General features: G+C 56.8%; 1 protein-coding gene across 2 annotated transcripts; it reads left to right on the top strand.

Moving 5' to 3' along the window:
- The first annotated feature begins 710 nt into the window (after positions 1 to 710).
- Positions 711 to 27,128, top strand: SH2B2 (SH2B adaptor protein 2). 2 transcript variants are annotated; one of them, XM_075032522.1, is made up of 10 exons: positions 711 to 811; positions 1,854 to 1,979; positions 11,323 to 12,210; positions 15,326 to 15,427; positions 19,432 to 19,523; positions 21,690 to 21,784; positions 22,331 to 22,513; positions 22,660 to 22,853; positions 23,647 to 23,818; positions 24,304 to 27,128. In XM_075032522.1, exons 3-10 carry the CDS (start codon positions 11,350 to 11,352, stop codon positions 24,615 to 24,617), a joined length of 2,013 nt encoding a protein of 670 aa, XP_074888623.1. In that variant the 5' UTR covers positions 711 to 811; positions 1,854 to 1,979; positions 11,323 to 11,349; the 3' UTR covers positions 24,618 to 27,128. The 2 variants fall into 2 exon arrangements, with proteins under 2 accessions (XP_074888623.1, XP_074888624.1); XM_075032523.1 differs by having other exon boundaries at positions 796 to 828.
- The last annotated feature ends 167 nt before the right edge of the window (positions 27,129 to 27,295 follow it).

Genomic DNA, 27,295 nt, shown 5'->3' on the forward strand with positions numbered 1-27,295 from the left:
GGGGGGGCGGGGGGGTTCAGATGTGTGGGGTCTGCGGGGCAGCCCGCGGTAATGTGACCCCTGACTAAATCACTTAAACCTCTCTGGGCTTCAGTTTCCCTGCGGTAAGATGTGGATTATAAATCTGTCCTGACCCCCTTGGCAGAGGAAGGTGCTCGGAGATGGGCCCTATAAATATGTCAGCAGGACAAGCGAAGGCGAGCGCTGGAGCTGGCCCACAAATCTCTTCCCCCCCCCCGGAGCCCACTCCGGCCACGCAGCGCTGCCTTGTGAACCCGGGGGATGTGGGGGTGCCGGGGGATCCCCCCAAATCCCCTCTCCTATACAGCACAAAAATGACCTTTGGGGCTGGCAGATGGGGCGAGAAAATGCTGCTAGGGTATGGGGATGCCCTCCCAGGATTTGGGGGGGGGGGGAGATTTGGGGTGCCCCCCGGGGATTTGGGATGTCCCTTGGGGATTTGGGGTGCCCCCCGGGGATTTGGGGTGCCCCCCGGGGCCATGCCACCCCAGCACGGGCAACGGGGCCGGTGGGGATGGGTGACCCCCCCCCGGCGGGGTGCGGAGCCCCCCGGCCCGGTGCGTTACACCCCGTTTGGGCTGGGCCGGGCCCGGGGTTGCGGAGGGGGGGGGGGGGAGGACGGGGACCCCCCCCGGCGGGGCCGGGCGGGGCCCTTTAAAGCGGCGGGCGGTGGGAGGGGCGGGAGGCGGCGTTGCCGGGCGGTGCGGGGGGCGGCCGGGCAGTGCTGGCCCGCCGGGAGCCGAGCCGGGAGCCGGGAGCCGAGCCGGGAGCCCCCCGAGCAGCGGCCCGGGTGAGCGCATCCCTCCGGTACCGGATGGCGGTCGCTTTTAGCGGCGGGGGAGGGGGGAGGTCTCTTGTTTTCCCGGTTCTTCCCCACCCCCCCGTTTCAGGAACGGACACCCCCCCCCTTCTCCTCCCCACCCCCGGGCCGGGGGAGGGTCCCCGGTTGCAGCGGGAGAGCGGAGCCCCCCCCCCCTCCGCCCCCCCCCCCCCCCCGGGTCGCTTCTGCGGCGCGGTAGAACCGGGGGAGGAGGAGGAGGAGGAAGGGGGGGGGGGTGCTCCGGGCCGCCCCCTCCCCTCGCCGCCGGGCTGGGGCTCCGCACGGGTGGGCCGGGGGCTGCCGCCGGTACCGCCTTCCCCCCCCCCCCGGGCTGGTTCCTTTCCCCTCCCGGTGAGCACCGGTGCTCCTCCGGCCGGCCCCCAGCCCCGGCGGGGGGGGGGGGGGGGGGGGGGGGGGGGGGGGGGGGGGGCGGTGGCGGTGCTGGGGCCGCCCCGGGGCAGGCACCGCTCCGGGGGGCGAGATGCCGGACCGGGGAGGAGAAAGTCGGGGGGTGCCGGTGTTGCCCGGTTCGGGTCGGAGCTCCCGGGGGGTGGGGGGGCATGCTCCGGTGGGGGTAGGGACAACGCGCAAGACCTCACATGGATTATTTTTATTTTTTTTATTTTTTTTAATTGTTTTTAATCATTATTGTTTTCTTGGGCTTTGCGTGAGGCTTGCAGTCTGCTTTGCAAGGGCTTCGTCCCCCCCCTGCCAAGGGCAGAGCAGCACCGGTCCCGCCCGGGCAGCCAGTGCCTCCAGTTCCCACCGGGCTCTGGGGACACCCGTGGGGCAACTGCAGCTCCCAAACTTCCCCCAGCCCTGGTGAGGCTGGGCTGCGTCACATGAAGGCCTTTGGAAAGCAGAGGGACTTTCTCCGTGGCCCTTATTTCTAGTTTCTGCTGAAGGGGACAGTCAGGCTGGAGCGTAACCGAACTGCGGCTTAGGGGTGAAACATGCCTGGGGATGATCGCGCTCAAACCAGGGCTTGATGGTGTCAAACTTTGCCTTCCAGGCTCCTCTGAGTCGGTCTGGTCCCTCATTCCAGCGTAGAAATTCATCAGTTGAAGTTATGCTCTTGACCGGGAAGAACCGCGCTGCTGGCACCTCGGCGACCCTCTGAACTGAAACGGGAAAGGAGGTAAAACCGCTCTGTCCGCCCAGCACCCTGCCCAAAATCCATGGCAGGCCCTGCCACTGCTTCTTTGAGTGGATTACTCAAACCTCCCCTCTGTGGGGATTTTTGGTTTGGTTTGCTGGGAGAGGGGTGGAGAAGGACCACGGTTGCAATGCCGGGCATCTGGGGCTGCGCTTTTAAAGGGGGATTGTGTCCCTAAACCACCAGGCTCCTCTGAACCACTCGGCCCTCCTGCCCTGGGGCCCTCGGCCATCGCATTTACTCGGACAGGTGGTTCTGTGCTGCCAGGAGATGCGCTTAGACGGGATCGCGAGCGCTCTTGGGGCTCCCCTCTTGCATTCCTCGGTGTTGCTTCACAGTGCCTCCCCGTTGCAGCGCACCCCGGGGCGGCCGTTGAATAACTTATTTCTAAAAAAATTGCATAATCCTTGCAGAGATGCTCCAGCCTGTTGACGTGTATTTGAGAAGGGTGTGGGTTTGCCTGCCAGTGTCTCGCCCAACGCAAGGTGACCGTTCCCCCTGTGCCGTCCAGTGGGACAAGTCAGTGCTGGGGGCTGCAGGATGGAGCCCCTGCTCTGGGCAAGGATTTGGGGTTAAAATTGCTGCCTTCCTCAAGTGCGAGCCCCTCGGTTGGCTCAGGGGCACTGTCGTTGCTTGACCGCAGGGTTACCTCTTCTGGGCGCTCCTCTTGACCATCAGGTCTGTCCCCTCTTCTCCTGGGCTGGTGTGAGCACATCTCATGCACCCTCATGGCAGGGTGGTCTTGTCCAACCTCCTCTCGTCCTTCCTCCTTAGAGGTAAATCACCCATCTTTTCAAGATGAGGATGTTACTGGCTCACGCCCTTCCTCTTCCTCCTCCTCCTCTTCTTCTTCGCGTGGCAGGCAGAGAAACCCGATGATGGTTGCACATCTGCTGGTCTTGCTGAATCAGGCTGGCTGGGATGCCCCGGGGCAGTGCTGCCTTCCCTGCTCTTCTCCAGCCCAAAGGCCAGCAAAGCTGCTCCTGGCATCGCTCCCCTCCCGGTGCACCCGTGTGTAGGTGCCCTCGCTTGCCCTTGGCCGGTTTCCCTGCCCGTAGATGCCAGCGAGGTGGTGGGATAAGGGTTGGAGACTTGTGCCTGGCTCGGCGCTCCGCTTCCTCGTGCGAGCGGAGAGCGGAGGCTGGAAAAGGGAAACTGGGGACCCTGCCGCTGCAGGGAGCACCTGGTGTGCTCCCTGCTCCCAGGAATTACAGGTTTGAATTCCGGCTGGCTCTGTCGCAGCGGAGAGGAGGATAGGTTATCCCTAAAGGCAAGACTGCATCCCAGACCTGATTTTTGTTAAAGGGAAAACCAGAAGGGCTTGGAGAATCTGCTTGCTGGGGGAGCGCCCGCGCTGCTGGGTGCAAGGTCCGGGCTTGGGGTGAGACTCGACTGGAGCCCTGCATCCATCGACGCCCGCGGATGCTTGCCATGTTTCGGGGGGGGGGCCAGGAAAGGGACCCGGTGTGCATCGGCTCCAGGATCCCATCGGGAAGACGGGAGCAGGTTTGTGCCCTGCTACGCCAGGTCCTGGCAGCGTTTGGCACGCAGGACCCTGGGGCAGGAGAGGGGCTGCGATGGCAGCGCAGCGGGGCAGCGCGCTGGCCGGGAGCCCTGGGAAGGAGGGCTGGCGGAGAAGTCGGACGCGGTCCGTAAATCCCTCCTGCGTGGTCGTGGCTGCTACGCTGGGTACGAAGCGCTGCCTGCCCGGGAGCTCCCCTGCATGGTGAAGGGAAAAGGGATGGTTGAGGTTGGATCTCCAGCCAGGGGTGGCAGCCGTAACAGGGTGTTTTGGCATCATCTTGTTGAGGGGGGGTTCAAAGCCCACTGGAATTTTTATGAGGTGTTTTGCTTAATACACCACTTAAGCAATTAGCAGCGATTGTAGCAGTCCTGGGCAAGGCACGGGGTAGAATTGAATTTCCCAAGCTCAGATACCATTAGGCAGCAGTTCAGCGCTGTTTGCAGGCAAGTATGAGACGGTGATGTGTATGGGGAATTACATCTGCAAAGTAAAGAAACACAATAAGAAAATTTCCTACAAACCTATGTAACTTTATCCCATGTTTATTATGTGCCGTAATTGAAAAAACAATCTTGGGGGGTTTTCTGCCCTAACGAAGGAGGGATCCCCAGCAGTGAGCCAGGATGGAGGCACACAGCGATGGCTGTGCCGTACCACATCGGGATGTACTTTGCTGGGCATCCTGCACCACTGACCTGCACAGCTCACTTCCCAAAAACACCCGCAGAGCCCCTCAATGGCATAGCAATCTACAGGGCAAGAGTAATCTCTTTAAAAGAGTTTGCACTTGTTTGGGGAATTGCTGTTGGGTTTATGTTGCGGGGCTTTTTCTTTAAATCCCCTGAGTTTCGGGTACATCCAGGGGTGGTGAGTGAGCAGCTAAATCTCCTGTTATTTGGCATGTCTGAATTCGGGAAGGGTCTGCCCTGAGGTACCAGGTCAGTAATTAATATGTAACACGTGTGCGTGACACCGTGCACCCCGCTGCCACGTGGCACCAGTGATGGTCCAGCCTGGAGGTGGATGTGCAAATAGTTTTACAAGGGTGGGAAGCCGAGAGGAGAAGGAGGAGGGTTTTGTTGTGGGCTGAGAGGCGGAAGGAAATCTAGGCTTAGGGAGGGAAATGCGAGATTGCTTGGTTGGGGACAGGACTTCGGCTGCTCCTCTTGGGAGGCTCTGCTATTGTGGTGGTTAAAAATAGACTTTGGACTGGTTAGTCTTCTGTGGGAAGCTCCCTGGCCGGAGACAGGCAGGTGAGGTAGCACCTGAGGAAGAGGGAAGGGACAACAGCCTCTGACCTCCTTTACCAAAAGCTCTATTTTTTAAATTTTTATTTTATTTTATTTTTTTCAAGAAATTGCCAGTTTTTCTTTTGGGGCATTTAAGGGGTGTCTTTGCTTTATTTCCAGACACACCATGCTGCCTCCAAGCCCCAGGCTGCATTCTTGATGCCTAGCTGTAGCGATGCTTTGCACAGCATCGCCTCACTGCACCCTGGGGTCCCCTTCCCCATGGGTGAAGTTGAGACCCCTCAGGTCCCACGCCGGTGTACCCGGATCAGCGGCGTGCTAAGTGGCTTGGGTGATGCTCCAGCCCCGCGCATGGGCTGGCAGCGTGGTTCCCTGCAAGCTGGATGGAATTACTCAGGGAAGAGATTATCTAAGATCCAGTGGATCTTGTCTATTAACTTGTCTGTATTTTCCAGCAGCTTTCAGCATGGGAGGTAAAATGTACACTGGGGGGATTTTGGAGGGGAGGGAGAGAAACAGCCATGTGATATGAAGTTGGTAAGAATAGCGGGAAATGGAGAAAAATCTCAGGTTTTGCTGGGGAAGTCTCACGGGGCTGGGCTCTGCCTGGCTGCTCTGGGCAGACGGGCTGCACGTGGGAATGGAGAGCGTCCGTGTGTCCCCCAGCACCCGCGGGTCCTGGCCAGGAGAGGGTCCCCTGGCATAGGGTGAGCAGTGCTGGGGACTTGCTCAGTAAGTCAGCGGCAGGTGGAAGCTGCGTTCGGGCTGCACCGCTGCGGGCAGGATGCGGCCCCCAAAGCCTGGTATATTTACAGGAGCGTTGGTTCCTGTGGGCTTGGCATCAGGATGCAGAACTGGAGGATTGCGACCAGAGCTGTGGGGGGACTGTCGGATGTGCAAGAAGGGGGGAAAAAAAGGGTCATTTCTTGCCCATTTTATCTTTTGAAGATGTCTTCCTTCAGCACCTGCGCCCTGAAACCCTGCCCTGGAAAATAGCCATCCAACACTCTTGGGTGCTTTGGGGGCATCTGTTTTGAGAGCCGCTCCGGCTAATGCTGCGGCCAGAGGAATCCCTCATCAGCCAGCAGAAAAAAGACCCGAGAAGCCTTTTTAGTCCGGACAAATATTTTCTAGGCTGCAGGTGACAGGAGGACCCTATGGTGCATCTGGGCAGGGAGTCAAAGCACACATTTAATGGGGGATTGGTTCAAGGAAGGTGGTTTGACCGTTAAATTTGAGGCTAAAATGCTGTTCCATTAATATTTTAGTGGGATGGACAGTAAATGAGAGTAACAAAGATTGTTTCCACTTCTATCTGATTCAGGCAGCCAGTCTGATTTAAGATCTATAGAGTATAAATAGTACATGGAGCAATGAGGAGCACAGAGAGCAATCAACTTCTCCCACCCCAGGGCTGTGGTGGGGATAGTAAGTGGGCCTGGAGGGGTGTGTAACACACAAGAGCGGATAACTTTTGCTTTTCTGCCCTACAGCTTTGTCTTCCTCAGCTCGGTCTCTGTGTGTGGTTAAAGCTCTAATGGGTCTTGAAGGCTGGGACCCTTCCCAGCCCCTCGAGGTGGCAAAGGAAGCCCCTGGTAGGGGGTCGCTTGGTCTTTGAATGCTTCAGGTGTCCGCTGTGGAAGCGGGGGACATGAGCTCCGCGGCCGACGGCATCCCCCATCCCTTTGGGCTCGCGCAGTAAGAGCAAAGGTGACGTGCTCGCTTCCCTTCTGCCGTCAGCTCTGAGCCCCGTGTGCCGCTCACCCTGCCTTGGCATTCCCGAGGGCAGTCCCTATCCCAGATTTAGCTATTTCCCCGTCTGCCAGGGGCAGGCAGCGCTTCGGGGCCATACAGGCAGGCGCCAGGCTCCCTTGCGAGCTGCCAGAGGGGCTGCCTGCCTGCCAGGAGCATCGCCTCGCAGCCGGGGGGCCGGGGAAGGTATCGCCTTGCTCTTGGACCCGCTCGTGACTTGGGGATCTCCCCTGGCCCAGCACGCTGAGGTCAGGCGCTTTTCTGGGGGAGCAGGTGCCTGGGTTTCCTCGCGTCGTTCCCGCGGGATCGCCAGCCGGGGCTGGGAGTGGCATCGATCTTGCTGGAAACTGAGCAGCTTGCTGGGTCGGAGCAGCCGGGAGCGAGCTGGGGACCTCCTTCCCCATGAGCCAGGGCTTCACTGCACACCTTTGTGCGGACTTTTCCTTCCTCTCCTGCCTTTCCCTGCTCCCGGCCGGGGGCACGCTTGGCCCTGGGAGCTCTCCCGTGCAGGTGGAGATGGAGGGATACAGGCTTGCCTCTCGCAACTTCCATCAGACAGCGGGTTTTTTTCCCCCGTTGAATTTTAGATCGCTTTGGCCCAGCCTGGCTGCGCTGCGCCGGGCGGAAGGGAAACATCTCTTTATTAGGGTTGTTTCCTTAAATAAAGCCCTCGGAGCAAGCGCTGGGCTGGCTGTGCTGGCTATCCCATGACGGGTGTTGCGCGTTCGGGTTATTAACACCTCATTAGATGTTGGTTCCTCCTCACGTCTCTGGTTCAGCAAATCCCAGCGGCTTTGTCATTGCTCCCCGACTCCTGCTTCCCTGGAGACTTTTTTTTCATGGTCTCTTGCACTTTGTGCTGACAGTTTAAATTTCATTTCTTCTTGAGGTCAGGAGCTTACTTCGACTTTCAGATCTTTCTACTTGTGTGTGCCGTCACGCATCCCCGGTGCAGGGGATGCATCAGCACAGCTTATTGGGAGATACTGTCATAACATCGCTGCCAGCGGCTGGCTCTTGCCTGCGATTGCAACCTGGGTTTCCACCTGGCCGATCCCCAGAAATCCTTTATTTTTTTCCTTCCTTTTTAAACCTTGACTTGCTTTCCCAAGTGACAGCGGCAGCAGGGCGCAGCTCTGCTCTGGGAGGTGTTTGGGGACTCGCGCAGGGGGGTTAGGAGCCCATCACCAGCCTGATGTCTTGGTTGCCACTCTGTGGCTTCCCTTTGCCAACAAACCTCCTCGTTTTATATATTCGTATGTCTGTCCTCTCGTGTAACCCAGGCCAGGGACTCGAGGCTGTGGCCCCTGAGCCGGTTCTGGAGTCGGCAGATAGCACCTCCAAAGGGATTTGGCTCCTTCGAAAGGTGCCTGGGAGCACGCTGCAACCCTCAGTAAGCTGGGCTGGAAGCGGGTGGCCCTTGCTTTCCAAAAAGCAATCGCAGATTTGCTGCTTATTTTCATCCTGAGCTTATTTTCGTCTTCGCTTCCACTGTTCTGCCCAGGGATGCTGTCTGTGGCATGATAAGTTATTTCAAGAAGTGGGGCAGTGCTGTTGGTATGGAGGGGAGCGGAGGCACCGAGATTAAAGGTAAATCTACGCAGATAATTGGGAGCCTGTCTCCCGCTGAAATCAGGTGAATGCGTACGTGCCGGGGTGGGTGCCGGGGCGGCGATGGCTTTGCGGTCCTGGGGGGCTGCCCCCAGCCACCCCGCTTACTCCCAGCCTCCGTTGCTGGGTCCTGGCTGGGGGGCTCATGGACCCGCTCTGGGCAGGGGGGGCTGGAGATGCGGTGCAGGCTTGGTAAACCCCCCACTCTCCCCCTGCCTCCTCAGACCTGCCAGATGTCTCTCCTCTAGGCTTCATTTTTGTAAATTGGCCTTTTAAAGTCTGTCATCCCCGTGCAGATGAAAGGAAGATGCTGTGATGCCTCTGCGTGCGTGTCTCTGAGCCTGGCTGCAGTGCCTGGGTGGCGAGGCTTTTTGTTGGGGGCTTTATCTTTTTTGAAATGCCTTTTATTTTTTTCTTCTTTTTTTTCCTTAATCTCTCAGAGGCCGTTGCATCTTGGTTTGCCATCCGTCAGTTTGGGGCAGGCAGGCCCCACTCTGTAGCACTGGTCCTTCCTGGAGAGATGGATGGGGAGAAGCGTTCTCCCCCCATCCGCAGTGGGGGGACATCAGCAAAGCCCTGGGGCTCAACACTGGGGCCAGAGCTGAGCCGCTCCCTTCTGGCAGATGCAATCGAACCCATCGCTGTGAGGCTTTCTCTTCCCCTCTAAGCCCCTTTCTGCTCTTTTCCCTTGCTCTTGCCATGCCCGCTTGGATCGGCAGCAGGAGATTCCTTTTCACATCCCTTTTCTCCCCAAGCCCAAATACTCCTGGCTCGTGGCTTGGTGCTGGGGCAGCTCCCGGAGCGGTGGTGGGGAGCCAGGGCTTGAATTTTAAAGCCAAAGGGCGGTAGCTGCCGCCGCAAGCTGACTCTTTAAATTCTCTGCTTGGTGATGGATGGATAAGTAGGAATTGCATTTGCTGGGCGGGTAACAAACAGCTTTGCATTTTTCTGTTGCTTTCCTACTGTCTCTTGGGGAAATTCAGACACTGCTCCTGAACTGCAGGGATGGGTTTTTTCCCAGCTGGCATGGATCCCTGCGAGCAGGATCGCTCAGGTCTCTGGGAAAGCCCTGTGATGCTGGGGAGAGCCTCGCCGGGGATTTCTGCAGGGGCTGGAGCTCTGCTGGGGACTGGTGACGGCACTGCAGGGCATGGGGGGCCAGTGCGGGTCCTCGATGGCCATGTCTGTGCCCTGCCCTCACTGCCTCCCTGGCACAGCCGGGGCACCGAGCGGCATCCCTGTTCCGAAAGTGGGAAGATGCCACATGTCGGGGGCAGAGGCGCTGCCGAGGGAAACTGCATGGTCCTTATGAGACAGCAGAGAAGCCAAGCTCCCCCAGTTCTGGCTCTCAAGCAGCTCAGGGTTTCTCTTTCCGTTGAGCGCTTTTGTTGCCTGTGTGAGATTCTCCCCGTTTGAGGGGGTTTGAGAGCCACTTCCAGGGATGGAGGTGCTGCCAGAGCGCTCGGATGTTTTGTACTGGTGGGTTGAGCAGTGTCTCATCTCCGTAGGGTTGTGCTGGGGAAATGGCAACCGGCTCCTGGCCACGGCTGCTGCTCTGGATCACGGCTTTTGGGGCTCAGTCCCACCTGGGGTCTGGTGACCAACGTGGTTGGGGTCTGGAGGACGAGGAGCAGGTTAGCCCAGTCCCCAGTGCCTGCCCTGATCCCGTGGCTTGTGCGGTTCATCCGAGCGGTAATTATTGGCCGTGTAAGCTGCTGGCGGGTTACTGCACGTGATTTGTTAGCAGGACTAATCCCTCGCCAGCAAAAGAACTGCTCTGTGAGTGGAGAACAGGAAAATCCAGGGGACCTGTCCCGTCCTTTCTGAAGTCTGGCAGGGGTCTGGAGCATGGCAGCCGCAGAGACCCCAGGGCTCTATATTTGAGCCAGCTGAGGAGGATTAGCCAAACTGCTGCCCTCAGCGGGAAGGAGGGGTGCCTGGACACACGGAACGTGTGTTTGGGGACATGAGCTGAGCGATGCCCCAGTTGCTCACTGGGCAAGGCTCGCCGTCACCAGCAGGCACCAGCCATCTCGGCACTGAGAGATGATTTTTGGGATGTGATCGCTGCTGGGGTCTTCCCGGGGAGGCGGTTCAAGCTGCCCAAAGCTAGGTTAAGAGGTTTGGGAAGCGCAGCGTAAGCACGAAGCTGGAGATGCACACATGTCCCTGCGAGTCTCACGGCCACTGGGAGAGGGACCAGTGTGGAGGTCGGGCAAAGTGGTGCTTCTCCCATGGGTGTGCAGGTCTGGTCTTCAGCTCCCTTCAACTTCTGGTGGGCTCCTGGGTCTGGCTTCTGGGTTTGGTTTTGGGTTTTTTTTCCCCCTGTACCCTACCGACTTGTTGGCCTCTGAGGACCTGTCCGGGGGTTATCTCTTATGCCACGGTGCCTGATGTTCAGCCAGGAGGGTGAGGGGCAGGGGCTGAGCTCCCACGTAGCTCCAGCAGCTCAGCTCGGTCTGACAGAGATGTGACCAGACAGTGAGGGCTCGGCCGTGGCAGGGGGACACGAGAGCAGCACCTGCCCCAGCAGAGATGTCACCTGGCCGAGGAGGGTCTGGGCTATAAAGTCTGGGAACGAGCAGCTCTGGCAGAGCCACTTGAAGAAGCAAGATCCGTGTCTCTTCTAATAAGTCTCTCTCAAAAAAAAAAAATTTTAAAAAAAATTGATGCGGCAAAGGATCAGGGCAGAAATACGGATGGAGAAAGAGAAGGACCAGCCGCTGGGTGCAGAGGGGAGGGTGCCACCCTGTGCACCCACGCAGGTGCCACTGGGATGCCCGGTGCTCCCTCACCCCGTGGGAGAGCTGCCCCCGTGCCCAGGCAGAACACACAGGCGAGAGAAACCCTGAAGGCGAATCCCCCTGGGCTCCTCCGGTCGGGGACTCCTTAGCGGTTTTATGAGAAATCAATAATGCTTTTGCATGGTCATAATCGTAAAATAAGTACAATTTATGGCTGCTGCCGGGGCCAAGATTTTTTTTTCTAGCGTATGAGGTGGAGAGGGAACGGCACAAAAACGCTTTCCCGTGGCGCTTCCGTGTACGCCGGGCCTGCAAACCGGCTCCTATATCGTGGCGGGTGGGGGGGGGGGAGACCCCCATTTGGGGAGGGGACACGGCATGGCCGCACAGGGTGGGTTGCCCGTGTCCGTGCCCACGCTCACGCTGTCCCCTCGCCCCCGCAGCCCGCCGGCAGGTGGAATGGGGCAGCCATGAACGGCGATGCCCTGTGCCAGGAGCCCTCCTCCCCGCTCCCCGACTGGAGGGAGTTCTGCGAGCTGCACGCCCAGGCAGCCGCCGTCGACTTCGCCCAAAAGTTCTGCCAGTTCCTGAAGGAGAACCCCCACTACGACACCCCCGGGGCAGAGACCTCCTTCTCCCACCATTTCGCCGCCAACTTCTTGGACATCTTCAGCCTGGAGGTCAGCCGGGTGTTCGTGTCCGACTCCCCCACCAAGTACAACATCGTGCCCTTCGTGGGGCTGCAGAACTGCCACGTCCCCTACGGGCGCGAGGTCACCCCGAGGAAGGAGGAGACATCCACCGAGTCCTTGGACAGCATGGACCCCCCGTTGGGTGCCGGACGGTACCTGAGCCCGGCCCAGCAAGCGCAGGCACGCAAGGTGTCCTCCTACGGCCAGTCCCGCAGCTCGGAGGACGTCTCCATCCACGCTGCCGCCAAGCCCAAGTTCAAGAAAGGCTTCTCCCTGAGGAACATGAGCTTGTGCGTGGTGGACGGTATGAAGGAGATGTGGCATCGCAAGTCCTCTCCGGAGCCGGGCGCCGAGGCTGCCCCGGGCAGCCGGAGAGCCGAGAGGGAGCCGTGGCCGGCCGGGGGCAAGGAGCCTGGTGACCCACGGGAGAAATGGACCCACAAGCTGCGCCTGTCCAAGGTGCCCTCCTCCAAGGTGGAGCTGGTGGACATCCAGAGGGAGGGGACGCTGCGCTACATGGTGGCCGACGACACGAACTGTGTGGGCAGCTCGCAGTGGCAGAAGTGCCGCCTCCTGCTCCGGAAAGCGGTGAAAGTAGAAGGAGAGAGGTTCCTCCTCGAGTTTTATGTCCCTCCAAAGGTAAGTCCTGGATTTTCTCTGCTGTTGTTTTTCTGAGCAATTCAAGCAGCAGTCGGGCTTTGCTTGAGGCTTTTCTTATTTCCACCGCTGAGCTGGGATGAAATCCAGCTCTGGTCCAGAGGGAGATTTGGTGCCGTGTGGCTGAGATGTGAATAGACAGGACAACGTGGTTGAAACCCATCCAACCTGCAAGCCCTGACTGCTGCTGTTCACCAGGGCATAGCCCCCTTCTTCCCCACACCCCTTGGGAGAGATGCTGAAGCCTCTGCCTGGTCCTTTGGCCCCCAGATGTCAGCAATCTTGGTAGAAAAGCTCATTCCCCCATCAAGACATGGGGAGTCCAGGCCATCCAGAGGGTTTTTTTTCTCTTCCCAATGTGTTGAGGAGACATGTGATTGACCAGTGGCTCATGCGGCAGCAGTATGGCTGGGATCGCTGCCTGGGCTTTGTGCTTTAGACCTCAGAGGGCTGATAGTCCACTTTCTGAAAGCAGTTTTGGTTTGGGTTTGGGTTTTTTTTCTTTTAAAAATAATAATTCGTTTGGAGTAATTTTACACCCGCAAGGCTCCCCCCAATGTAGCTTGTAGTGATGGGGACAGAGGCACCAGTGATACCCTCCGGGGCTGCAGCATCACTGGCATGGGTGGATTTTGCAGCTCTCCTCCCAGACAGCCCCAGCTACGTACCCTCCTGGGCAGAAGAACACTGATACTATTGTTGTTATTATCCACAATATCACTTTTCCTTGCCTGCACCTGCTGTTCTCCTGTAACTTCAATGAAAGCTTCAAAAGCAGGAGCCGGTTTTCACTGCGGCATGTCCTCGGCACATCCTCCCTCCCCTTCTCATCCCCCCTGCACATGATGGAGGGAAACGTCCCTGTTTCCCTGGGGGAAAGCCTGAGCGGTGGAGCAATTTGCCCAAGAAATGTGGATTCCGAGACCTTCAGTCCCCTTCTCGCCGCAGGACCACCTTTGCTCCTGGGCTGAGCGAAGGGATGTCTTGCAGTGCCAAACCCTCACCTGTGTTCTCCTCTCTGAAGAGCACAGGGCAAATAATAAGCCGTTCCCTGGGGCGTTACTAGCTGTATGTGCTGGTAATGAAATCTCCTGTTATTTAAATACCTAGGGAAGACAAATCTCATTTACTTCATCTTCTCCAGGACTTTCCCGCTTATGTTTCAGTCCCTGGTAGCAAAGCTGGGAGAACGCGAATCCTCATGCCGGGGACGCACCCGGGGCTGCTGCTCCATGGGTTTTGATGTGCTCTGAACCTCTGGTAACCCTCGGTTTGGTAGAGAGATGGATCCATACATTATACATAGGGACAGCAGGATATTTCATATTTTTGAACAGCATTTTCTATTTTTTGAGGCCAAAATGAACCTTGGCACTGTTGGTGTTAGTCCGTGCCTCTCGCCTAACTGTCACATCTTTCCTGATAAAATATAAAACATGAGTTTAAACTCAAGTGGATCTCTCTATAGAGCTGCTCAGCGCTGGTACGGATGGCGTGCATCGCTGGTAGCTGGCTCGGGGGGCTTCCTCGGCCCAGGGACAGCACGAGACCTGGTTGGAAGGAAACCACCGTGTCCCTGGCACGATGTACGGAGGATCCGGTGAGCCCAGGGGGTGCGGGCTGCACAGAGCAGCGCTGGCACACAGGCCACACCAAAGGGACAATAAACACAGGTTAAAATCGAACAACTTCTGCTCTTAAAACATTTAAAAGAGTGCTCATAGAGGCATTTTTTTTAATGTATCTTGATTTGCCTCTAAAAATCAATTTTGAAATTATTTTACGGCAACTTTTATGAACATTGTCTGCTCTTCTGTTATAATCACACCTTGCTTTGGTTTGCATCTTTCTCCCCTTATCCCATCTTGCTTTCCATCTGGCAAATGATTCAGCTGTAAAAGTGGCACCAGCCTGGCACAGCTGGAGGAAAACAGTTTCTTGCTTCAGCAGCCCACAGCGCTGTTTTTGTGTAGGCCCTACAAAAACTATGGTCATGTCTTTAAATCTTTAAAGGGAAGAGCCTTCCTGGAGAATACCCTTCTCTGGCTCATGGGTGAATTAATACCCTATTTTATTTCCTTTCGAAGCAGCTGCCTCTTCCTTTTTGACCTTCTCCTGTACAAACACCAAAATGGAAAAATTCCCCAGGGCAGGGCTGAGCCCCACATGGCCGATAGGTGCCTGGAGGCAGCGCTGGGGCCCTGGGGCTGGTGGAAACGAAACATCCTGGAGGGGAAAAAGCAGTTCCTGTTCTGTCTTGGATTATTTATTTTTTCCCCCCCAAAAAAGGGAACTGAACCCACTGTAGGTAACGTGCAGCCCAGTGCTCATCACCGGCCTCGTCCCATCCCGTGCGCCCAAGGTACCAGGCGCAGGTTTCGGTGACTGAATTGCATCTCTGCTTCCTGCAGCCACGATTCTCCAAATCCCGGAGGGGACCAGCCCTCGGGAGCAGCTCTGCAGGTTCCTTTGGAGGGATTTGTTATAATTAAAACAAATATCTGGGGAATTTGTTGCTCAGCAAAGACTTCAAGTGGGAGGCACCGGGTCCTGCCCCCCCATTGAGGCTCCGGCAGGTGCCAGGGTCCCCGGGAGAAATTCATTTTTCTTTATTTTAATGTAATTAAAATTCCCTGCATGGCTAAGGCTGCTGTGTCGTAGCTTCTCGATTGAAATGCTGCTCCTGCGCTGCATAAACGGGGAGTCTTCCTGGGCTGCTTTCTGCATAGGAACTGTCCCCCAGCAGATAGCAGATCTCCATCGGGAGAGGGTTTATAAAGGAGAGAAATAAGTGGTCTTGGCAGAGCTGGCATATCAGTCTGCGCTGGAGCAAGGAAGAGGTTTGGCAGTTAAATGCACTAACCTCCCTATCTTCCACGGGGCCGCCTCTTGGTTTAATTAAAAGAGCTTGGAGTTATCAGGCACATGAAGGAAATCAATGCGGTTTTCCCCCCCCTCTCTGTAATAACTGTGCAGGCTGAGCCACGATCTTGCCTCTGAGAGCCATGCTGCATCGTCCCCCGGGAGAGTTTGATTCAATTGAGTGACTTTTATTTATCGATTTCTTTTAATTTTTTCTTTGTTTTTCTTTTCCCAGGCTTCCAAACCCAAGGTGAGCATCCCGCTGTCGGCCATCATTGAGGTCCGCACCACCATGCCGTTGGAGATGCCCGACAAAGACAACACCTTCGTCCTAAAGGTGAGAGCAGGGTGACAGCAGTGCGTATTCCGACGGGGACCCCATCCGTGCTCGCATCCAGCCCCCGCTGCAGGGATGCTTAGTCCCCAAGGGGATCGTTGCCTTGGTTTTCGGAGCTGAGACGCCGACAGCTCTAATGCTCTCTGCGGGATCGCTGCCTCCCCTCCCTGAGTTGTGCGTGTCGTGTCCCCCCCCTCCAAAATGATGCAACCTCCACCTGATGCCCAGGTATTTTGGGATCGAGCTGTTTGCCTGACTTTCCCTGTGGGGTTTTCTTCTCCGTGTCACCAGGAGACGGGTTAAATTAGTGTCCAGAGACAACCTGCAAGGGGAAATGCTCTTTGATGTGGCTGCCTGTGGTTTTGTGACGGCCGCTGCCCTGGATCGGTGGCATGTGGTGGCTGTTTCATCGACACAGGGTGATGGGAACGGCTGTGTGGGGCCACCGAGGCCCTGGGGATCAACCACCCCATGCAAGTCTGGGGGCACGAGCAGAGAGTGAAAGTCTCTCTCCCCAGAAAGAGTTTCCATATCGTGCAATTAATTAGCTTAATGCTCCCTTCTGCTCTGCTGAAAGGGAGCGACTTGTTATGGCAAATCAGGGCTGAATTTCGCAGGGTCCCAGCTTGGGGCGTGATGGGCCACCATGATGATGGACATGTTGTTGAAGATAGTGTTTCTCTCCAGCTAATGAGGCTGTGCCTCCCTGCTCTACTAATGGACTCATGTTCTCCATCAGAGCTGTTGGACGTGCCTGGGTGGGAGGTAGCACATGTATGTGGGGGAACACCAGCATTTTGAGGATTTCTGTGTCCTGCCTCTGCTAAAAACCCACCTCTCTCCCTGATGCTTCTCCCTAAAAGCGTGTGGCAAAGGCAGAGCGGAAAGGCCAGGCTTCCCAGCTGAATGCACCTGCTTAAAAGCTTAGAAAACTGTGAAAGCAGAGGAGGGAAAAAATGGAACCTGGCTTCGTGAAAGCCCCCAAGCCTGGTAGCCTGCCTGGCCCTGGCAGGCTTTCCTGCAGGAAATCCCTTTCCACCAAACCTGGCTCTTTATAAAGCTCCCACACCTCCTGACGGCATCCTCCCTGCCCCAAGGGCTTCTTGCTGTTCAACCTCAACCTCAACCTCTGCTGCGGTCGGTGGCCACAATGGACCCAGAGGATAATACAGCTGTTGTCTTCTGTGCTTCAAAGACCAACCTCATGCATTTTCTCCTCTCCAGACTGACCAGCCCAAGGTCCTCCCCGCTTTCCTTCTGGGATCTGGAGAGAGAATGCCCCCAAATGTACATGGTGCTGTGGCCAGGAGCAGATGGGAAGGATTGCTGCTTCTTTGATTGCTTCTCCCTTTTTCTTCCTCTTTATCCAGCCCAAGTTGATCCACTTGCTTGCTTTGAACCCTGATGATGATGTTGACTCATACACAGCTTGTGGGCTGGTGTAACCCCTCAATGCTTTTTGCAGAACTGCTCCAGAGTCGTGGTTCCCCAGCCCAGACGCCCAGAGTGATCAGCGTGAGCCCAGAGCTCGCCTGTGTCCTTGTGCTGGAGGCTGGTTTCAGCTTTTTCTTCCACTGAGCATTTCTCAGCTTCGATGAGTTCATTTGAATTCTTGCCTCATCCTTCAACACACTTGCAACGCGGTGTCATCCATGAATTGATTAGGCATCCTCACTTTGCTTTTGTCCTAATCATTACTGAAGAGCAGCACGCACAGAAAGAGTCCTTGATGTGAAGGGGCTCCTGAGCATATCCCTCGGCTTTGATCGTTAGCCATCGATAACCTGTTAGCCATCGATAACTGCTCTTGGAATATGGCTCATCAGCTACTTCTGATCATGTTTTCTAGATCCCCTTACAAGAGTCATCTTAACCATGTCTCGCTACCCTGCTTGCTGAAGTGTCACATCAGTGTCCAAAACGTGGCCAACGCCAAGGATGTGACGCTGCTTCTCCCCATCCCTGGGGCTGTCACGAGCACGAGCAGATGGGTTTGACAGGGTTTGGTCATGGCAGATCCCTGCTAGGGGGGATTCAGCTCCAGGATGCTTCTTGGGTGACTATGGAGGGTTGGTTTCTCTTGCTGCTGGAGGAGGGCTCTGGGCTTGCCCTCTTCCCATCTTTTGGAGCCAGACATGCTCTCTCCGCTCCCACTGCTAACAGCCCTGCGACTGCTTCAGCCATTTCCTTAATTACCCCGGGGAACGCTCCAAACCCTGCCTGTCTGAACACGCCTGACTTACCAGGTACCCTCAAACCTGCTCCTGTCCTGTTCTGGCCAGGGTGCTTACCCTGCCACGGGGTTAATTGATTGCAATCGATCCTTGGAGTTACCCGAGGCAGTGAACACAGCGTTGAGCCCATCTGCTGGCTTCTCATCTCCTGCTGCCTCTCTCCTGCCGTTCCAGCCAGCCTTTGCCCTCCCCTCCCGGCTGTCGGTGCAGGATGCTTTTCCTTTATTCCTGACATCCTTTATTATTTGTAGCTCACTTTCTGCCCCAGCCCTTCTTGCTAGGACATCTTCCTGCTGCTCTTTTGCATTTCCCCTTTGCTGGGTGGGCTTGCAGAGGGGGTGAAAAACCCTTCGATGTCGGGGTATGGATTAAAGGGGCAAGAAAGGGAGCTGGCTGCTGTGGTTTTCCTGCTGCCTTCCCATCTACAGGGCTAGTGTCCAGCCTGGTCTCAACCTTCGCACGCAACGTGCCGCACTCTGGCAGGTTATGATAGGTGGAAAAGCCCCTGCCTTGTTCAGGGAGGCCACGCTGGAATAGTTTCTATCAAATTGCCTAAAAATTAGCAGGCAGCATGTCCCCACCGCCTGTCAGACACCACGTACATGCATTTTTTTCCATTGCACAAGCAGGCACTTGCAAAATACCCAAGCCCTGCACGTGCTTTGCTTACTGTCATGCTCTGCGTGAGAGAGCAGCCTGTCTCCCATGCCAGCTTCATGTGTTGCCCTCAGAATGCCAGAGAGGCTCCTTTCCTCTGGTTAAACAGAGGGAGGGATCTTTGCTGCTCACCTCTGCTTCTGCTCGGGTCAGGATCACCCATGCACAGCCCTGGGCTGCAGCAGGGGAGCAGGTTGGCCCGAGCCCAGGCGCTGGGCACTGCTCCCTGCATGCCCTGCTTATTTTCAGGACAGTGATTCAGTTGTTTGTGATTAATTTAATTTGCTAGGAGGTTGTCTCAGCTGGCAATGCGATACCCTCCTGGAGTCAGGGCTGCCTCACCAGCTCGGGAACGCGATGTATAAGGGGTCTGGGAGGGATGCGGGGAAACCTGCCAGAGGCACACAGCATTGCGTGGTGTGGCTTCTGAGACCTGCTGCTCTGTCGCTGATGTGGGGGCTTCTGGGTCCTCCCTGGCCCCAGAAAGGCCCAGCTCCTTTGGGCTTGCAATTCTGGAGGCTCTTTTGCATCCTGATTTTTAATTTTTTTTTTTTTTCCTGTTAAAGTGGGTTTCTCTCCCACCCTGTTGCAATCAGAAATCAGAAGCCTCATGGACCAGCAGGCAGAAAAGATAAGAGGAGAGGTTTTAAATGCCTGGATTTAGGAGTCTGGCAGGATTTGGGGGCAGAAAGCAGCATGGCTTCTGCTCTACCTGTGCAGAGCTAGTTTTTGGGGGACACCGAGGCTCCCCAGAAGCGAGGGATGCTGTCTGTGCTGGTGTGTGGTGCCGTGCACCCCCAGTGCTGCCAGCCAGGTGTGCACGGAGGCTGTAAAAATCTTGTGATGCATTTGCTGATAACGACGGGGTGGGGATTTTCCTCTGAGCCCTGACTTTGGTCAGGGGTCACGCTTGGACACACCAAAGCATCTCTGTGGGTCACCCCTCGGCATCCCTTGGCTGGGATGAGGCAGACAACTCTCCTGTTCAACCAAGGTGCTGTTTCATAGCAGCAGGTGAATGTGGGGGTCCGGCTGGGTTACGGGGTGTGCTTTGCCCTGGGGGTGGGTGGCAGGACCCTGGCACAGCCTGACACTGTCCCGCATTGCCTGCAGGTGGAGAACGGGGCTGAATACATCCTGGAGACCATTGACTCCCTGCAGAAGCACTCCTGGGTGGCGGATATCCAGGACTGCATTGACCCTGGGTAAGGCTCACTGGAAGAAGATGCTGTGGTGCCGTCACCACCAAGCACGGGTTATTACCCCTGATGCAATTTTTGCTACTTGAGTTATTACAGAAAGTCCCTGACTCACGCCAGCAGAAGTCTGGAGGCAAAGTTAGCAGCCTGTGTGTGTCAGAGGTGCAGCCTTGCAGGGCACTGGCTGCTTGCTCACCCTTGCCTGCTCTGTGTCGTCTCAGCCAGGCAGAGGCAGGTGACCCAGGAATGCAGTCCTTAGCACGGGAAGCTCCTAACACCTGCCTTCTGAAGGTTTTATACTGTAGTTGAGCTATTTTCTATGCCTTTTTCCAGTCCAGCATCCATGGTATAGATAAGATTCTGCTGGCTAAATTGGTTTGTTTATGTTTCTATCACTGTGGTATTAATGCTGCCGTTGGAGTCATGACAACCCTACCAAAAGTTCTCATCTGCTTTTTCATCGGCCCACGCGTTGGGTTACACTGTAGGAAGGTTCGCGTGCCCGGTGCTGCCGCCCTTCACCTGGCTCAGACAGGCCCGGTCCTGGGGAGGCAGGATCAGCCCAGGCGCTCCCCAGGCTCCGGGGAAACCCTGGCACTGCCCTTCTTGGCACAATTCTGGAAAAATAAGGTGTCCAAGCTTGCAGAGGTGAAAACCTCGAGCAAACCTGGAACAGGGGCTTGGAGAGGCTCCAGCTGCCTTTGCCCCCTTCTGCTGGAGAGATGCAATTTGGGCACTGCAGGGTCAGTCGCTGCGAAGGCTGCATCTTGCAGGGAGGATGCACTAAATGCACTCCAGATCTGTGGTCCTTCAGCTCCTTTTGCTGTTTTTTTTTTAAAACATATAATTCAAGAAGTGAAGCTGAGGCTGGGCTGCCGATGGAGGCGAGGCTGGGAAACGGCCCTTTTTTTTCCCACTGCATGTTTCAGTGCCGGTTTTCCAGCCGGAGCCGAGCACCTCGGCCATGCTCGCCTCCAGCCACTGCAGAAACTGCCGGCAGCCCCGCACCAGCCCCTCGCTCCACCGCCGGCAGCCTCCCAGCCTTTTATGTTTGCTTAGCACCCAGCGCAGTCCCGCTTTGGCCTCCGGACGTGACTGTAAAGCAAATAATAATGAACTCCAGAGCAAATAATAATGAGCTGTTTAATACACCGACACACACGCCTGGTGCCAAGAACGAATTTTCAATCAGCTCCCGATGCTTTTGCCAAGGGCTGCACGCCGGAGCCGCTGCGCGAGCGCCCGGCGACGGCTTTTCTGCAAAGCGCTGTTGGTTTTGGTTTCCTTCCTCCCTTCTTGTTTTTAACCGGCTGCAGCTGAATGACTCCCAATGGCTGATTCACTTACTGGCCGCTAAATAATTCAGCAGCTCCCTCGTGAGCCGTTACCACTAACGCAGCCGCTTCCTCGCTGCCTGCACCCACGTGGCTGCCGTTAAGCAAGAGTAGCCGAGTGCTGCAGGCAGCTCCGGCAGTGCTGGGCTCTGGCCGGCGGCCACGATAAAAATAGGCTGTGGAGCAAGTTGGGGGGCTTGCGCAAGAAGGGTGCTGAAGTGCACGGGCAGGGGTCGGGCAGTAGGGATGCTCTCTGCGGGGGCCGCACCGCTGTGGCCCCCCCCTTGCTCTGTTGTCGCTCACTGCCTCGCTCTGGGCCTCCCAGTTTGTTTTTTTTGGTGTCTTTTAGGGGCGTAATTCCTGTGGGTTGGTAATTCCCTTTGCAGAGGGTGAAAGCGAAAGCGCCCTTGGGTGGAAGTTGGTGGTGGGAGTGTGCGTGTGTGCGTGTGTACTGATGTCTTGCAAAGCAAAGCGCTGAAAGTCAAGGTTACGTTTCTATCCAAACCAACAAGGTTGCAGCAAAATACTGCAGCTAGGACTGACCAGCATGACCCACATAGTGAAGGCTTTCAAGGGTTTAATCCCTCCCACACCGGTTTCTCACCCCAAAAAAGCCATGTTGCTTTGCCAGCCACTGCCTCTTGATGCCGTGGGTGTTTCTGTCCGTGGCAGCCCCTTCGGGAAGAAGCGAGGAGCATTGGGATGTGGTCCCGGATCACAGCTGGAATTTCATTTGGTTGAGTCCCCATCACACGCCTGTGAGCGGAGGTGCCATGCACGCGTGTCTCTGCAGGATGGCAGCCGGTGCGTGACCGTCTGCTCTGTGCTCTTCCCCCAGGGACAGTGGGGACGACATCGAGCTGGCGTCCTGCGCACAGGGAGCTTGTCTGCCAGGCAGGGTGTCCTCCTGCAGCTGCGAGTTCCTGGCTGACGGTAAGGACCTACGTCTGGGAAAAACACCCCCCGGGGAGGGTGGGTGTCTCCAGGTGACAGATCCCGCCAGCAATAAAGTGAAGGAGCCTGAAGCGGGTGCTGTGGGGATGGATCTTCCTCTGTCCATCGCCTTCCTCTTCCTCGCACTTGCCCCCGCCCTGGGGAGGTGGCCCACCCGTGTTGAAGACATTGATATTGCCCCTGTACATCCTGGTATGTGCAGAAAATCAAGTCCCTGTCTGCAGGCACTGGGGTCTTCAGGTCCCAGCGAGCAGCCTCCACCTGCACAGCCCCACCTCATCTCTATGCCCAACCAAGACACATCCGTGCCTCCCATCCCGGTTGTGCCGGGGGAAGGAGACCCGGCACAGGCTGAAAGGGAGTCCCCCAAGCTGTGGCCAGAGCCATAACTTAGCCCCGAGATGTCCCCAGGAGCCAGGGGTGTTCCAATGTGGTTGCCTTTTGAGCAGGACAGCCCCCAGCCTTGTCCAGCGATGGTAGGTGATGCTGAGCCATGAGCCTATCCCTCTATAAATTCCTTTCCAGATGTGCCCAGGCCACCAGACAGATGTGCCCTGCCCGGCGCTCACACCACCGCCACGGCCACTGCCGTCCCCGCACCCCACAGCCGGGGCAGGGACTCCCTGGGAGAGCTCCTCACCCACGTCCCGCTGGAGAGCTTTCTGCAGACGCTGGAGTCCGCCCCCACCGCCAGCGGGCATCTCGCAGGTACCGGGATGCAGGATGTGACCCCAGCCCTCGCTCTTAGGGGTGCATAGAGGGAGAGGAGGAAGAAGGGGTGGGAGAGGAGGAAGGGGTGGGAGAGGGTGGTGATGTCTGGGTGCTCCCTGAAAACCTGCTGTTCCTGCGGACAGGGGATGACAGCGAGGTGGAGGCAGAGATCAACCTCTCCGATTTCCCCTGGTTCCATGGGACTCTTTCACGGATCAAGGCGGCTCAGTTAGTGCTCTTCGGGGGTGCCCGGAGCCACGGCTTGTTTGTCATTCGGCAGAGCGAAACGCGGCCGGGGGAGTACGTGCTGACCTTCAACTTCCAGGGGAAAGCGAAGGTGGGTGCCCTCTGCTTCTCCCTGAAAATTAGTGCCAGCCTTGCCCTGCACCCCGGGCTCCTTACTGCCCTGCTGGGACCCTGCGAGTAAGTGGGTGCCATGCGGTGACCCCAAACACGGCAGCTCTGCGGAGAGCTGCTGCACCCTGGCAGGACATCCCTCGGGACTACCTGCCCTTGTCCCCCAAGAGCCATCTGCACCCTGCCCAGCCCCTTCAAGCATTTTCCCAGCTGGATCAGTGCCTGCTACATGGGCATAAGGTTAAATACCCCACAGGAGCCCAGCACATCATCCCCTGCCCTCTTCTTCTCCGCTCCATGTCCTGAAGTATACAGATGCACTATGAAAAAAACAACCCATGTGGAGTTTTCTGCTGGGTCCCTTTTCTACCAGAGGGCACACACTACGAGGGCTTGAGGTATAACTGCCTGTTCTTGTCCCCTGTCCTGCAAGAAGTAGTTCAGGTGGGCTGTGGGCTTCCCGACGCTGTCTGTGTCAGCAGGATTGGAGTTGCAGCCCCCCTGGTTGCACCCAGCTGCTCTTCTCTGGCTGCTTCTGTACAGTGTTCATCACCAGGAGGGGATAAACTTCTCCCGGGGCTGCAGCAAGTGGGGTTTTGCAGGTAACACCCTGTAGCAGGAGACCCTCCCAGCCAGGCGGGGAAAAAAAGAAAAAGAACAGCCCTATGTTGCGAGCAAACCTCCCTTGGCTGATGGAGGTGAATTCTGCTGATTGCAAGGTGGATCTCACCCTTGCAATCCCCAGCTCACCCGCTGGCCCTCTGCACTTGCAGCACCTCCGCCTGTCGCTGAACGAGAGCGGGCAGTGCCACGTGCAGCACCTCTGGTTCCAGACCATCTTCGACATGCTGCGCCACTTCCACACGCACCCCATCCCCCTCGAGTCGGGCGGCGCGGCCGACATCACCCTCCGCAGCTACGTCGTGGCCCAGAGCCCGCTGCCCGGTAGGCGCCAGGGTCGGGCAGGGGCATGGCTGCATGTGGAGGGTTGGACTGGTGCTTGGGCTGGGATCTCGCGTGGATCTAAAAGGGACTGATCCCTGGGATTTCCCCCACCGACCCCCTCCCTAAAGCTGTGCCCGTGCTGGTGTGCGTGGCTCTGGAGATGCGCCAAGGTGGATGTTACCCCACGGAAGGTGGGCAGGGAGGACCATGCAGCAGCAGGGCTGTGCCGGGGTGGACCCGGGTGTCCCTGGCTGTGGGTGTCCGTCCCCTGGCTCGGGCAGGAGAGGAGCAGAGGGGTCTGTGGGACTCGGAGCATCTTGCTGTGCTGGGAGAGGGTGGGCAAGGAGGGTTGGAGAAGGGCAGGATCAAGGATGGACAGGGTGAGCCAGGGAGAAGGTGGGTGTGGGAAGGTGCCGGCGAGGGAGAAGGGGGGGGCCAAGCCCCCAGGCAGCATCGGAGGGGTCAAGCTCCTGTCTCCCTTGCAGATGCCGGCCCCCCGCCAGCCCTCGTGTCACAGCCGCCAGGCTGCCGGGTCGACCTGCCGCCTCCGCACTACTTCTGCAGCACAGCACCCGCTGGCCCGCCAGCCCCACCGCCTGCCGAGGGGGTGGCCGTGACCCCTGCTGTCACTGTCCCCGCACCCTACCACCGCCTGGAGGGTGCCCTGGGCCCCCGGAGCCGCAGCGACAGCGCCGAGCGCCGGCCAGAGCCGCCCACCACCAGTGCCGAGGACTACCACGAGGCTGACGGTGCCCGGAGCCGGACCCGGGCAGTGGAAAACCAATACTCCTTCTACTGAAGCCCCCACGCCTGGGGGCTTGGATGGTGGGGGGATGTGGGGCACCCATGCCCCTCACCACTGCACCAGCCTCACCACCTCCTCCTGCCACCACCAGCAACCCAGCCGCGATGTCCTTATCGCTCCCTGCTGCTTTTAGGAGCCGTGTCGGCGGCAGGCGATGTCCTGGCTGGAGCCGGCACCAGCCCCGAGGCTGGGGCAGTGCTGGGGGTTTGGGAGGCTGAAAGGGTCAGTGCCATTTTGGAGCTTGCAGCCTCTTCTCTTTCCCTCTGGACTAAGAGCTCTTCTGGGGCCAAGCCGGGGTCCCTGCATCTCTTCCCCGGGGATGCCCATCGTGAGATGGCAGCCCGAAGCTATGACGGGCTCCATCCTCCAGCCAAAGCACCTCAGCACGTCCCCTCTGGGGTGAGAGCCCAGTACGGCCAACATCCCTTCTGATATCATTGCCCTGCAAATCAGTTGCCAAGGGACTGTGGCGTTTTGGGATGACGATGGAAATGGCAGATCCCTATGCAGAGGCTTTTCTCGCACACACGGATCTGTGTGCCTGAGAGGGCACCGCTGCAGAGGCATGAGGGTTTATCCAGGCTGGCTTTCAGGCTCCCTGAGGCATGTGTTTCCCACCCTCTGCCAGGAGAAGATTTTTTCCAAAGCTTAATGAATCGCATTCGAGGAAGGCTTTTCCTGCTGTTCTGCCATTTCTGTTCCTTTGTCCTTTCTCTCCTTGTTGTACCTATTGAGAGTCCCTAGATAACCCCTTTCTTCCTCCCTCTCTTCCTTGCTTTTTCAAAACCTAAGCTCTCTGTAAGGGCATCAGCTCAGCCTTCTGCCTTCTCTCTACTGCAGCCAGGCAATATTTTCCATTGCTCAAGGCAAACCTTGAAAAATATGACAACACCCACACTTTGCATCAGTTATTAGTCATTCGGAATGTCTCGGGGGGGGTCAGACAGAGGACAGAGGCTGGGTCCAGAGGTAAGGGGCAGCCTCACCCTGCAGGTGCTCAGCTGGGCTCCCAGGAATGAAAACACTACATGTCTTTTAGTAGAAGCTATTGAAGGATTTTTTTTTTTTTCTTCAAGAAATAGAAATGCCCAGGAAGAGCAAAAGGAATGGGGCTGCTGCCAGGGGGGGTGAACAGCCAGCTGACTGCAGCGACGGGCACAATTGCCCTCACTGATGGCTGAAGTCCCTCCCCGCAGATGTAAAACCCTGCCAGCAATGGTTGTAGCAGCACTGCTGCTGGGAAGGACCAGGCACTGCAGTGGTCACCGCTGCTTGGTGGCTTTCTGATAGACCAGTGCAGCCACATGCATCTATAGCAGAAAAAAAGAGGTCCCTGGTAGAAGTGAGCCCTGGAAGAGAGGGTAGAGCAGAAACCTGCTGTGGCCAGGTATGCACTATCTTGTCAATGCTTTTACTACAGGTCACTGAAGCCCTTAGGGTGGTTTTACAGGCCAGGCTGCTTACTGGGACTGCGTGCCTTGTAGGGGGTGGGAGACCATCCAAAAGGGCAGCTTTGCTTGCAGACAAAGTGCTCACACATCCCTCTTGGTTTGCCTCACACAGCTTGTCTTCCCCATCACCAGGACTCCTGGGTCCTCGTGTGGCTGCCAGGCCTGGGTGACAGTGCTAGCAGGACCTGAGTGAGGTGGCTTTGAAGTGTCTGGATAGGTCTCCAGGTAGAGCAGATCTCACTGTACCCAGCTAGAAGTTACCACTTAGTGCCAAGAGAGGTACAAGCCAAGCCACAATCTGCTCAAAACGCCTTGAATTTGCCTGGAGTTTTGGGTTGGGTCAAATTTTTATTTTTTTTGGGGGTGCCTTCTTTCCTGAGCTAGCAAAGCATGTCCCCAGCGCCGGAGTCGCTTGTCTTTCCCACTTCAAGAGGGCAGGGAAATTGTTTCCGAGGCTCCTTGCCTCCTCCTGCAATGTGAGAGCTGCCTTTCTTGGCCCATGGGTGTGTGAGATGAGGGCTGATGGATCTCATTCCTGCAGCAAATGCTACCTTCTCCCCAAATGCATGGCCCTTCAGAAGGCAACAGGAGCAGTTTGCTCTGGTGGGGGTATTTCTCTTTCCTCAGCACAGCTAAAACCCAGCTCAGAGGAGCCCATGCAGCAGGGAGAGGCCAGATGCTCTTGGCTGATGGGTTTAACATGGACCCGCTTCCTTCACACATGCTGTGAATGAGGCGGCACCTCTGGAAGCAGCACATAGTCGCTCTTGTTCTTCACTGAGGTCCCAACGGGCCAGGTGGTTGTAGATGGGAGCACTGCCTTACAGACCTTCAGATGTTGTCTGATTTTTCACCTTCTGCGTCACAGGATAGGAAAAGGAGGGGGAAGCAATGATCTGCAAGCAAAATTGTTAATTTGTAAATAGGGAAGAGTCTGGAAGTTTACTGGTCTGTAGAATAAATTAATTTTATTTAAAAAAAAAAGGGAGGACTTGTTAAACAAATGGAGAATTCAAGTTCCAGTTTTAAAATAAAATCACTTGCAAAAAGGACAGCACATGAGCATGAGCTTGGAGCTTTGCTAGATTTGCTACATAAAAAAAAAAAGAAAAACAGAGGGATAATGCTGTCATGTTGCATGTATGTAGGCCTCGTTGCTATCTTGAGGCGGCTGGGGCTGTGCTCAGACTCTCTGCCCAATGGAGTGCACTAAGGATGGAG

This window comes from Buteo buteo, chromosome 7, assembly GCF_964188355.1.
Source record: "Buteo buteo chromosome 7, bButBut1.hap1.1, whole genome shotgun sequence".
NCBI lineage: Eukaryota > Metazoa > Chordata > Aves > Accipitriformes > Accipitridae > Buteo > Buteo buteo.

Bases quoted from the DNA above. Each gene is read 5' to 3' on its own strand.
- SH2B2 (XM_075032522.1), top strand. From the start codon at position 11,350: ATGAACGGCGATGCCCTGTGCCAGGAGCCCTCCTCCCCGCTCCCCGAC. The intron at 22,514-22,659 runs GTACCGGGATGC...TCCTGCGGACAG, and splicing joins CGCCAGCGGGCATCTCGCAG to GGGATGACAGCGAGGTGGAG. The intron at 22,854-23,646 runs GTGGGTGCCCTC...CTGCACTTGCAG, and splicing joins ACTTCCAGGGGAAAGCGAAG to CACCTCCGCCTGTCGCTGAA.